Below are 12,605 nucleotides of genomic sequence, written 5' to 3' on the forward strand. Positions count from 1 at the left end.
ATCATGTAATGTAACATTAATTAAAAGAACATTGGCATTTTGTTTTCAATTTGTTTAAATATATTATCTTTAGGACTAGGGGTATATAGCATAGTGGCAGAGCACTTACATAATACACAAAGCCCTGTTCATTCTAGAGATGTGGCTTGGGGTTTAGAGCACTATCTGTTCTTCCAGAGGACTCAAGTTTAGTTCTCAGCCCTCATATGGCAGTGCACAACCATTTATAATTTCAGACCCAGGAAATCTGATACCTTCTTCTGGGTAAACAAAACATCTATACACACTTTTTTTTTAAGTAAAATATAATGAAACAACAAAAATCAATAAAGCCCTGTGTTCAACTCCTAGTGATGTAAATAATAAATATATAAATGTGATCTTCTTTAAGTTCTTTTAGCATGTTATTTATTTGTGTGTGTGTGTGTGTGTGTGTGTGTGCGTGCGCGAAGTCCCAGATGCCACCATGTGCATGTGTCACTCAGAGTACAGCTTGTAGCAGTCAGTTCTCTTCTATCACATAGGTCCCAGGGATTTAACTCTCAGATCATCAGTGTTAGATTTTTGCTGCTGCTGCTGCGTCTTTTGTTTGTTTTTTCCAGACAGGGTTTCTCTGTGTAGCTCTGGTGGCTGGACTCAAACTCAGAGAGATCTGTCTGCTTCTGCCTTCAGAGTGCTGGGACTAAAGGCATGTGGCACCACCACCTGGCCTGTTTTATAGTTTGGGGTGCACTGTTTTTTGTCTCTTTAGTTTACTCTCAAGGATTTTATTCTTATTAAATTATAGTATTATATGTTATAGTGTTGGTTTCCTTTTGAAAACTGTTTATTGATGCTGTGTAGAAATATAATTTGTGTTTGTTGACTTTCTGTCCTACAATATTAGTGAATTTGTTTCTCACCTCTAATAGTTTATGTGAAGTCTTTAAGACTTTTTTTTCCCCAAGATCATGTCATTTTGTAGTGGGGATAATTGTACTTACTCTTTTCTGATTTGGAGACCTGTGAATTTTGTTCTTGCCTAATTGAGCTCATGAGGACCTCAGCACTATATTAAGTAGAAGGTACCCATGTCTTGTTCCTGGAGGATTTTTCAGTTTTACACCATTGAATATGATGTTAGGTATAAACCCAGGTTTGGTTCCTAGCACTCACATGGCAGCCTATAACTATCTATAACTCCAGTTCTAGGGGATCTGATGCCTTCTTCTAGCCTTCACAGGCATCAGGCACACACATGGTACATAGACATACATGCAGGCAAAATATCCAGTCACATGAAAAAAAAATTAAGAGTTTGGAGAATTGGCTCATCAGTTAAGAGCAGTGGCTGCTCTTCCAGAGGACCCAGGTTCAATTTCCAGCACATGACAGCTCATAACTGCCTCTAGCTCCAGGTGTAGAATCTAAAACTTTTATATAGACAGACATTCAGGCAAAACACAAGCGTGTAAATGGAATATTTTATTGGTCTAAGTAATAAAAACCCGGAATCAGATATTGAGGGAAATTCTGAGATACCAGAGAGAAGGAGCAAGCCACAACACACATTACCTCCTTAGCATCTCAGTAACAAGAGAGTGAGTTACTGTTTCTCCCTGCTACCTCACTTCCTGTCTGTCTGTACTGACCTCCAGATGGGCTTTATTTGTACAAGAAAGACATCATCACACAAGTACACATGAAATAAAAATAATTTTTTAATTAAATGTTTGGTAGCATTCACTATTTAGTTCATATGTTTTCACTTTGTTGAAAGGTAATCTAGGTAGCACAGTCTGCCGCATTTTTTTTTATAGTGTTCTGTCTGCACACCAGAAAGGGCACCAGATCTCATTATAGATGGTTGTGAGCCACCATGTGGTTGCTGGGAATTGAACTCAGGACCTCTGGAAGAGCAGCCAATGCTCTTAACTTCTGAGCCATCTCTCCAGCCCCAGTCTGCTGCTTCTAAGGTAGCTTAAGGTCACATAGCCAATAAAAGTAAAGCTAAGGTCTAGGATTGTTTCTTTTCTTTTCTTTTTTTATCTTTGAGATGGGGAGGGGGTTCACTATGTAGCCTTAGATGGCCTGGAACTTGCTATGTAGACCAGGCTTGCCTCGAACTCATAGAGTTCTACCTACCTCTGCCTCCCAAGTGCTACAAATAAAGGTGTGCACCATACATTCAAAAAGGGATTGTGTATCTTTTGGAGAAATATATCAAATGGATAACTTTCTGATATAATCTTTGTTATAAAGGAGGGGCCTAAACTTATATCCCACCTCTCTACTTAGCACATACCTGTTTGTGCAGCTGTGTCTGGGATCGTGGCCTGCTATAATCCTGGCTTGTGTGAGATGGCAGTAGTGGAGATGGTCCAGAGCTGAGGTCTAAGCCTTTCCTCCTCTCCTTACCCTGTTCTGGAAAAGACTCTGCAGGAGACAGGAATTCTTTAGTCCTCTGTGGTTCCTTTTCTAGGCTTCATCAATGATGCTCCAGCTCCAACTCTTTCACGGATGCCTGGCACACATCAGTCTCATGTTCATGTTAAGAAGATGTATGTCACTCATCCTGCTGGAGTCCCAAGTTTAGCATACTTCTATTTACTCACTAGTTAGAGACAAAATAATGAAAGAAAAATTTAAATGCTTTTTGGTTGCTTGGTTTGTTTGTTTGTTTGTTTTGGTTTTGGTTTTGGTTTTCGAGACAGGGTTTCTCTGTATTGCTTTGGAGCCTGTCCTGAAACTCACTCGGTCGACCAGGCTGGCCTCAAACTCACAGATCAACCTGCCTCTGCCTCCTGAGTGCTAGGATTAAAGGCATATGCCACCAATGCCCATTGAAAATTTTAAATTCTTAGACTTGAATAATAGTTTTAAAATACTATATAGTAAAATATATAAAGTGTAAAGTATACTTTATAGGAAAACACACAGTTCTTTAAAGACACCATAAAAGAAAAAAGTACTCCAAATTAGTTAAGTTTCTAATTTAAGGACCAAAGAATCCACAGAAAGTAGAGGACAGTTATTTGGATGATAGCTGAGGTCAATGAGATGTATGCAAAGTACTCATCAAGAGGGCAGTGGCAGGGTACATCTTCACAGAACTTCCTAAGTGAGAAATGGTCCTCAGGGAAGCATCCTAGCATACCAGCAACTGCACACTTGGGAAATTAGCAGATGAAGCTTTGAGATCGATTCTCCTTCACCTTATAGTTCATCTGTTTGGAGAAGACCTGTCTAAAAACTTTTTTCTGTCCTCTGTTTACTCAGGACTTGTTTTTTAAGTACACCTGGAATAACTTTTTGCACTTCCAAGTGGAACTATGCATAGCCGCTATTCTTTCCCATGCTGCCCGGGAAGAGCCGGCAGAAGCCAGTGGATTGAATGGCAAGATGGAGCCTCTGCAGGGGAGTGGCGATGGTACTGGAAAGCCGGAGACTCCCCAGTCCGTTACCAGCCTTCCTGAGAACACGATGGTGACCCATGTAAGTTAGTGCCCTTGTTCATCACTGCCAGTTGAGCCACTTGCAGCCAGCACTAACCCTCAACACAGGTCACAAGAACAACATTGTGAAGAAGCATTCAGGTTTGTGAGAGTTGGGGACAGAGAAGGCAAGCCAGCATTTGCAAAGATGATCAGGAAAATACAAGTGTTAATTTCTCATGGGAAAGCTCTCTGGAACTTTGGACCTCCTAGAAGCCAGGTGCACCAGCTTTCTCTGTGACTTCCTTTATTCTCTGTAGGATGACCATATAGTTGTCACCCTACCCCCTTCACCTGGGTTGATCACCCTAGGGTTAAGAGTCTGCAACTCAATCTCTTTGACATCAACATTTAATATTGTCCCTGGTAGAGAGCAGCCCTAATGAATGTTTGCCAGGGAAGAAAGGGAGAGAAGAGCTTGGGATCATAAGCTAAGCTGATACCTACCATGACCGCTACCCAGTTCTACTGTGGTGAAGGACATTCTGGACCATGTTAAAGGGCTGGCAGGTGGGCAGAAGTTTGGGAAAGGGCTCCTGGGTCTCTGTTCAGAAGCCTCACAGATAGCAGTGCTTGATAGGGCTTCGAAGGTGTCAGTGCTGCTTGCTTAGGGTAGGTATCCTGGAAACCAGTGTACAAATAAACCTAGCAGGAGCTAATACTGGATATGATGTATTCTACCTGGCCCACAGTTTATGGCCCAATGAATAAACAGCCATGAGACAATGGCAAGAGCTACATGGGAACAGAGAATACTTACTATTCATGGGGGGAAGCATATAGACCAACAGGGCCCCCCAGATAGTGGCAGTGAAGGTATGGATTGGGATTCTGTAAGATATCCTGTATACAAGAAAACAACCTGGGGCTAAGGGCCCCAGAGAGCTGATGGGACAGAGGCCAGAGGTGTAGGAGGAGGCCCACAGGAGGGGAGGCGGAGATATTCTAGCATGTTGGAGGAGCATAGACTGTCCTTTACTATATTTACTGGTCTTCATTCTCAGGGCATTCAATAGCATGAGACTTGGAGCCCTTGAGCATCAGTGATGTGATGGCCACAGGGTCTTCAGTGCTGATTTGCCAGCTCACTACCTGCAGCACCTAGGAGGCAGTGTGAACCTTGGGCTCCCACTCACACTGCTTGCCGCTCTGCTCTCACAGCTGTTCCAGAAGTGCTGCCTGGTGCAGAGGATCCTGGAAGCCTGGGAAGCCAACGACCACACACAGTAAGGACCCTGAGGAAGCCCCTTGGCCAGTTAGGGATACAGAGATGCATCTCATCAGGATGTGTTGGACACTGCAAGACTCCAGGCTCCATGTCAGGCATCAGCAGTGTGTAACTTAGATATGTGCCTGGGACTATTCTAGAAAGGATCTTGCTACTGAGTAAACAGTGTTAAGGGATGCTCAGGAAGGAGTATACAGGGAGGCATGGAGAGTGACATGTTGAGTGATGGATGGCTGGGCCACACAGTATAGGTAGGTGACCCTTCCCAACCTTTCTTGGACTTTGTTTTGTTTTGGCTTTTTGAGACAGGGTTTCTCTATGTAGCCCTATCTGTCCTGGAACTCTCTTTGTAGACCAGGCTGGCCTTGAACTCACAGAGATCTACCTACCTTCACCTCTGTAGTGCTGGGTTTAATGATGTATGCCATCACAGCCAGGCCTTGATTGGATTTTGTGCACTTGTGATCTCATTTTTTTTTTTTTTTAAAGATCTTTTTCTTTAATTTTTTTTTTCCGGTGACAGGGTTTTATTATATAGCCCTGGCTATCTTGGAATTCACCACATAACCAGACTAGCCTAAAACTCGGAGATCCACCTGCTATTGCCTCCCAAATGCTGGGATTAAAGGCATGTACCACCACACCTAGCCACTGTTTTGGTCTTTTGAAACAGGGTATTGCTATAGTCCCAGCTGGCCTAGACCTTCTGATATCACTACCTCAGCTTCCTATGTGCTGGTTGCAACCATTCTTTTTTATTTTAAAATTATTATTTTATGTGTGAGGGTTTGCCTCATGTTTGTATGTACACCATGTGTATGTATGGTACCCTCAGAGGCCAAATGACGGCATTGTATCCCCTGAAACTGGAGTTACTGGTGATTGTGAACTGTCCTATGTGGTAATCAAACCACTCTGTATCTTTCTGTTTATTTGTTTTTTTGTTTTCTGAGTTTTTTGTTTTTTTGTTTGTTTGGTTGGTTGTCAAGACAGGGTTTCTGTGTCTAACAGTTCTGGCTGTCCTGGAACTCACTTTGTAGAGCAGGCTAGCCTCAAACTCACTGAGATCTGCCTGCCTTTACCTCCCAAGTGCTGGGATTAAGGTAACCACACTGGATCTTACTAAAGTGGGAGCACACTTTGCTCAGGGATGCATTTTAGCTTTTCTGCAGCTTCTGTCTGAGCCTCCCCTCCACTTAGAAACAATGCTCTGTTTTTTCAGCACTTGGTGGCCACCCTCATTCTTTTATTGTCCTGCTGAGAACAAGTGGGCTCTAGCCAGTGTTGGGCAGGGCTCATGGGAGCCCAGAGGGATCTGAGTACAGTTGTGGAACTGTTACACAGGATCTGTGTGGTGCAGCAGTTGAGGCTAGACCAGGTCACTGAGTGTGGAGGCCCCACCCAGCTCCAACAGTGGGCAGTATCCTAGAAGCAGTGTACCCAGCGCAAGCTGTACTGCCATCAGTCCCTGACTCAGCTCCTCCTTCACTTACCCCTGGTGGAACCTGGGCCAATACTGTGATCTTTGTGTCTCCATCTTCATGGCCATAAACGGGCCATGAAGTAAGCAGTCTCATTAGTGTTTCTTGGTTAGATGGGGGAGGTGGAGCTGAACTTAATGCACACCAGATGCTAGATAATCAGCGGTACCCTAGCGGTGAGGCTGTTGGTCAGGCACTGACTGGTCAGGTTGTTAGCCCTGCAGTTAACCTTGAGTGGCAACCTTGAAGTAGCCAAAAGCTTAGGCTACAGGTGACAGTGGAGATGAGATTCAGAAAGTCTGTTACTTGGCCCTCCCAGCTAGAAGTTGGGCAAAGCTGGGCAAGTGACCACCTTGATAGTTCATTTTACTTTCAGGGCAGCGGGTGGCATGAGACGTGGGAACATGGGTCACCTCACACGGATTGCCAATGCAGTTGTACAGAACCTGGAGCAGGGCCCGGTGCAGACCCACATCAGTGAAGTCATCCGAGGTGAGCCCACTACTTACCCTCCCTCTGCCATATTTAGCAGTGATAACTACATGAATCTAGGACAAAACATGCAGCCTTCTTTGTCATTATCTTAGTGTAAGCTGATGTTCTGTTCATGGAGCAGACATCTGTAGAGTGTAAGAGATTCAGCCTACCAAGTTCATGGTTTAATGCTGGGCTTAAAAGCAAGAATCAATCACCTGGCTGTCTTGTGCTCATGGGCTGCCCAGAGCTGTGCCTTCACTAGAGGTCCTGGCCTACCTTCCTGCTTTGTTTTCTACTCAGGCAATTTGGAGGGCTTTCCTAGTATGCATATCTGGAGACCATCAGTGTAGATGATATCCTGCCCCTAGAAGCAGGTTGTAGGCACAAAGACTAGAACTCTGAGCCCTACAGGATGAGCAATACCATTCTGGGCCCCAAGCAGAACAGTAGAGCCCCTTGCCCTCAGCCATAGTGCCCATTGCTCTAAAGCAGAGCACTCCTCTTTGACCCTTTCATGTGGGTCAGACTACATTCTCATCCTTATGCCACTTACTCTGTCACCTGACCTAAGTGCATGAGTGAGGGGAGAACTGGGTGAAGGAAGGAGCCAGCAAGCCTGAATAGGCTATACCAGATCCCCTGCAACTGGTCAGGGTTGATAGGCAGGTAGCCTCAGAGATGTCTAGGAACTAATTTGTGCATGGACTTGAGATAATTCTTGCTCAGCGCCCTGAGCTGGCTGGTGAGGAGCTGTCTTGGGAAGATGAAAAAGTAGTTTTACTGCACTAGGGATAACTACAGGTCCTGTGCACAACACTGGTGGATGAAGCTAGGCAAGCTCCATGTTTGGCCCCATTATCCCTTTGTGCAATACTTCCCCAACAAATATGGGCTAAGGAAGCTCTGGGGGTGGTCCTCCCATGACCCAAGCCCAGAGAAATTTCTTTCTCTGTGGTATCTCAGGCTACCTGCCTGTCTCCCTTCTTTCTGGTTATACTTCAGTAGTCTCTGGTGAAGCTGAATTTGCTGCTCCATGATCACATCTAGGAGGAAACAGCAGGGCAGAGGAGTGAACAAGCTAGGGGTGGCTTCCTCATAGCTAGAAAGGAAAAACAAATGGGCGTGGAGCCCAGGACAGCACAGTTTAGGAAGGTGAGGGATGAGCAGACCACATTCAGGCCTATAAAGAGTGAAGTAGGAAAGGGACTGCTTTAGATACTTAAGTGGACTCAGAATTCTCATGCCACCAGGCATGATGCATATGATTTTAATCCCAGTACTCAGGAAGCAGAGACAGGGAGATCACAGGGAGTTTGAGGCCTGCCTGGCCTACATAATGAGTTCCAGGACAGCCAGGGTTATATGGTGAAACCCTGCCTCCCCATGGGAGGCCTCACCCCCTCTGAGGAATGGATGGGGGCAGGGTAAGGAGAAGTTGGGAGAGGAGGACAAGGACAGGAGGGAGAGGGAAATTGGATTGGTATGTAAAATAAGATTTAAAAAAGAATATAAAAACCAAATCCACCAAACAGGAAAGTGGTGGTGCATGCCTTTAATCTAGGGAGGCAGAGGCAGGCAGATCTCTGAGTTCGAGGCCAGCCTGGTCTACAACTCAAATTCTGGGACAGCCACAGAGAATAAAAACCTGTCTTGAAAACCAACCAACCAACTAACCAAGCAAACAAACAATAAAAAATAAAATATATTGTTGATAGATTAAACTTATTTTTATGAATTACAAATAAATAAATAATCAACAAAACTCTCATGCCCCTGAGACCTCTATAAAAAACAAGGTGAGCATTGCCTTGTTCAGGGTTGCTATTGTCTCAGGCCCTGTAGGACATCTCCCTCCCTTTTGCTGTATGGGCTTACTTCTCATCAGCAGCTGTTTGCCTCAAGTGGGCTGACCATAGAAGCATAGCTTGTTCCTCTCTGGACCAGCATTTGCCTGCTAGCACTCCTGAGTGGCCTGCCCTGTGTGCATAGATCCCACGGACTCACAAGGCAGCACTTACCTTGCAGGGCTCCCTGCAGATTGCCGTGGGCGCTGGGAGAGCTTTGTGGAAGAGACACTGATGGAGACCAACCGCAGGAACACTGTGGACCTGGTGAGGAAGCCGGGGCTCCTTCCATGGCACAGCCGCATCTAAGACCACTGCCTGTCACTGTGCCCCACTCGGCAGCACAGGTGGAGGAGGGAGGTACAAGGGCATTCAGTTACAGCCTCTGGCCTGCAGGCTGTACCCACCCTTGCAGTGTCACACCAGAGCTGGCTCCCTGAGGATCTCTTTGCAAAGCTGGTGTTATCCCTCTACAGCTATAGCTTATTTGTGAAGGGCCCTATGCTTGGAATCCAGGGTATTGCCTGGGCCAGAGAGGCTGAGCTTTCTTTGAAGAGGCCTTGGCCTCACTTGGCATCACCTTGCAGTAAGCTACACAGGCCCACAAGTGCCAGAGGGTCGGTGGTATGGGAGGGTGCTGGGGAGGGGGGAGACCCAGGCTGGGCTGGGTGGGGCCTGGGGCTCTGGCTGGACTGACAGGGTGGGATCTGGCTAGCTTACATGCCCACCCCATCTGGCCTGTGTTTTAGGTGAGCACTCACCACCTTCACTCCTCAAGTGAGGACGAGGACATTGAGGGTACTTTCCCTAACGAGCTGTCCCTTCAGCAGGTGAGGGCATGGCCGTCACTCTGCACCCTGCCGGGCCCTTCCGGAGCCTGTGTCTTTGGTAGTGCTTAGTTCCCATAACATTGCATAGCAAAAAGAGAAAAGTCAATCATTCCCAAGCATTTCTGGGGGAGAGGGAGGCCTGGGGGGACACCCCCAAAGTCACATCACTTTGAGACTCTGGGAACACTGAGCTTGAAAGTTGGGTAAAGAGGTGTACTTTTGTACACAACTGCTCAGCCACTCTGGAAATTCAGCGGGGACAGTCACTGCTTGCCTTACCAGAGCTCCTGAGCACAAGAGCTCTGGCTTCCAAGGAGCAGCCTCCAGGCTACAGCTTGTGCCATAACAACATCCTCTCCTCCCAGGCCTTCTCTGAGTACCAGATCCAGCAGATGACAGCCAACTTTGTGGATCAGTTTGGCTTCAATGATGAGGAATTTGCAGACCAGGATGACAACATCAAGTGAGTGCAGACATTTTGGAGGTTCAGACACTAGGCTAATGAACCCTCTTCCCTAAGCGCCAAGTGATCTTGCCGGGAATAAGATGCACTGTCCCTGAGGAGAGAGCAAATGTCCTACCTACTGTCTGAGGGCAGCCAGGCCCACTGGACCAGAGGAGGCACTGAGAGACCTTGTTCTTGCAGTGCCCCATTTGACCGGATTGCAGAGATCAACTTCAACATTGAAGCCGATGAGGACAGTGTGAGTGATGACGACTGGGGTAGGCTATAGGGCATAGCATCATTTTATTCCCTTTGCTCAGGCTATACCCACAATTTGGTCCTTGTCACAGGCAAATGAGTCCTTGGGGGCACTGACCAGTATATTTGTGTGTCAGGATTGGGAGGCACCCTCCATGAGAGTTGAGAGCAGAGCATCCCTCCTTGCCTCCTCCATACTGTCTGCAGCCTTGTCCTGTGAGCTAAGCCCCACTGGGTACTATTTGGGACCAAGGCTTCTCCAAGTTCTCCAGACACCAGCTCCTTATTCGATCTTACAGCCTAGTGCGGCTCTGTTTGAAGCCTGCTGCAGTGATCGAATCCAGCCCTTTGATGATGAGGAGGAAGAAGACATCTGGGAGGATGAGGAGACTCGATGCACTGCCCGGGTGATGGCCAGAGCCAGGTGTGGGATTCACCCATTCTCCCAAAGCCTCTACCAGTGAGGAGCAGGCACAAGATTAAGCATGGATATCTAGATGCTGAAAGTTCTAACACCCAGAGAGGCCGTGACTCTTCTTGTAGAGACCAGAAGACAGAGCAGAAGCTGGTGGGAGCCAAGCAGTGTTTATCTGGATACCCCGTGCCCAAACTTCCTTAGCCCCAATTCCTGAGCTATCATGGGCTCTCCAGGATTGGGCATCTAACCAAGGCTCACCAGGCATCTACTACCTTTGTGTCTGCCCAGGTTTGGAGCCCCTCATGTCTCAGAAAATTATTCAAAGAATTCCCTGGAACATGGAGGCCAGGACAGGAAGTCTGGCTTAGCAGCAGCTAGGAATATGCCTGGATTGGCCACTCCTTCATCCCCTACCCAGAAAGAAGGTCCTCGCTCAGAGAGTGATTCAGAAGGTAGTACCTGAAAATTCTGCAAGGGACATGGGTATTGGGGACAGGTGATCTGACTTGTATGTCTTAGGAGCTCCCTTTGGAGCCACTGTGCTTCCAGCTGTTGATGAACTCCCCATTTATACATGGATTCATGATACGTTCTAGGAGGTTTGACCATCATGGGTGGGGTTCAGCTCTACATTACTCCCTTATGTTGTGGTACCTGCATCCTACACCTGCATCTGCACTGTTGGCATCATTGTTAGGGAAGGCATATCCCCATATAATGTGTATGCTGTTGCTTGCCACCTCCTCAGGTGTACTCAGTAGCATAACCCACCCCATATACTACCTCATAAGAGACCCCTTTTATCGCTTCTGCTCTGGGGTGCTGAGATACTCAGGAATAGGCAAGAAACCAGCTTTCTGTTAGGAGTTGCCAGCACCTTAGCTGGGGCTAACACGGCATGAAGCTGCAAGGCCAGGACACCCACAGGAGGGCTACCCATGACAAGGTCAGGCAGAGCAGTGTGCCTGTGACCTGGGTTGGGACAGGTGGGATAGTACCTACTTTGTACCATCAGCCTTCCTGGAGACCAGAGGGTGCCTCACAGGTACCGTGTGAGACACCACATCAGCAAGCAGTGATGCCCATACATGCTCTATTGCAATAGATAATTTTTCAGGGCCCTCGGGGCAGAGAGGGCTCCTCTGGGGTTTCTTAACTGGGAGCATCTTGTATCCCTGCTGAGATCTGTTGACCCCTCTACCCATCCCCATGTGATGCTGCTTCTCCCTTGTCTATCACACACTGGGCCTGCCTATTCTTGACTGCTGTATCTTCCCCTGGCAGGTACTACATGGACAGCAGTTTTTGATGAGCCAGTGAACCCGATGTCTGCAGCCCCAGGAGCTGCAAGGGATGTGGGTTCTAGTGTATGGGCAGCTGGTCCCACAACTCCAGAGGAGAAAGGCTGGGCCAAGTTCACCGACTTCCAGCCTTTCTGCTGGTAACAAACACATCAACATGTAGAGCTGTGCTTGGTGGGTATTGCCCCATGGGCTCAGTTTGTCCTCATTTTCTTTTGTAGCTCTGAGTCAGGGCCCCGGTGCAGCTCTCCTGTAGATATGGACCACAGCCATGGTGAGGGTGGCCAGAGTCCAGGCCCAGAGAAAGCCTGTGAGTAGCAGCAGTTCAAGCACCTGTCTTGACTAGTTTTCAGGCCTAATGCAGGGCCAGACCCCCTGGGAAAGTGGGAAGTGGTCAAAAGTATGCCTTTGTGGTATTGGGGTCTGTATATACTTGTGTGATTTGAGTTGTCATGTATAGATGGAAGTTTTCCAGCATTAGGGATACAGGGCAGGAAAATATGGCCATTAGGCTACCCTCAGAGCCATGTCTGATCAGGCTGTACAGCCCAGGTCTGCGCCCATCTGCATCCATGAGTCATGCTGTTATATTGATGAGTCACTGATGGCGGACCTGTAACATGGGACCTGATCAAAAAGTCCTTGGCCCCCCAAGATCTCCTTCCTAGGCAACTAACCCAGATCAGAGAGTAAGGAGAGTGACAGTGGCCTCCTGAAGTGCCTTTCCTGGATTAGCTTTGAAATACCTTCCTTCTCTGAGAAGAGCACACATGTATCTTATCTTGTGGAGTGGGGAATGGGGCAGTTCACATGGAGGGTACATAGCAGTTCATGTGGTTCCTGTGAACAT

At 47.2% G+C, this 12,605-nt stretch overlaps 1 protein-coding gene across 8 annotated transcripts in view; it reads left to right on the forward strand.

The window, feature by feature from the left end:
• Positions 1–12,605, forward strand: part of Ppp6r2 (protein phosphatase 6 regulatory subunit 2) — an 83,163-nt gene that overhangs the window by 66,177 nt on the left and 4,381 nt on the right. For 6 of the 8 annotated variants that reach the window (XM_051189625.1, XM_051189627.1, XM_051189629.1 and 3 more), the window contains 11 exons: positions 3,259–3,474; positions 4,635–4,699; positions 6,559–6,674; positions 8,685–8,770; positions 9,253–9,333; positions 9,699–9,796; positions 9,980–10,037; positions 10,336–10,460; positions 10,743–10,906; positions 11,739–11,895; positions 11,977–12,065. In XM_051189625.1, coding sequence (XP_051045582.1) covers positions 3,259–3,474; positions 4,635–4,699; positions 6,559–6,674; positions 8,685–8,770; positions 9,253–9,333; positions 9,699–9,796; positions 9,980–10,037; positions 10,336–10,460; positions 10,743–10,906; positions 11,739–11,895; positions 11,977–12,065 — 1,255 coding nt within the window. The remainder of the gene's footprint in view (positions 1–3,258; positions 3,475–4,634; positions 4,700–6,558; positions 6,675–8,684; positions 8,771–9,252; positions 9,334–9,698; positions 9,797–9,979; positions 10,038–10,335; positions 10,461–10,742; positions 10,907–11,738; positions 11,896–11,976; positions 12,066–12,605) is intronic. The other 2 variants (XM_051189628.1, XM_051189630.1) reach the window with 1 other exon arrangement.

The sequence above is a fragment of the Phodopus roborovskii genome, unplaced genomic scaffold, assembly GCF_943737965.1.
Source record: "Phodopus roborovskii unplaced genomic scaffold, PHOROB, whole genome shotgun sequence".
Classification (NCBI taxonomy): Eukaryota; Metazoa; Chordata; class Mammalia; order Rodentia; family Cricetidae; genus Phodopus; species Phodopus roborovskii.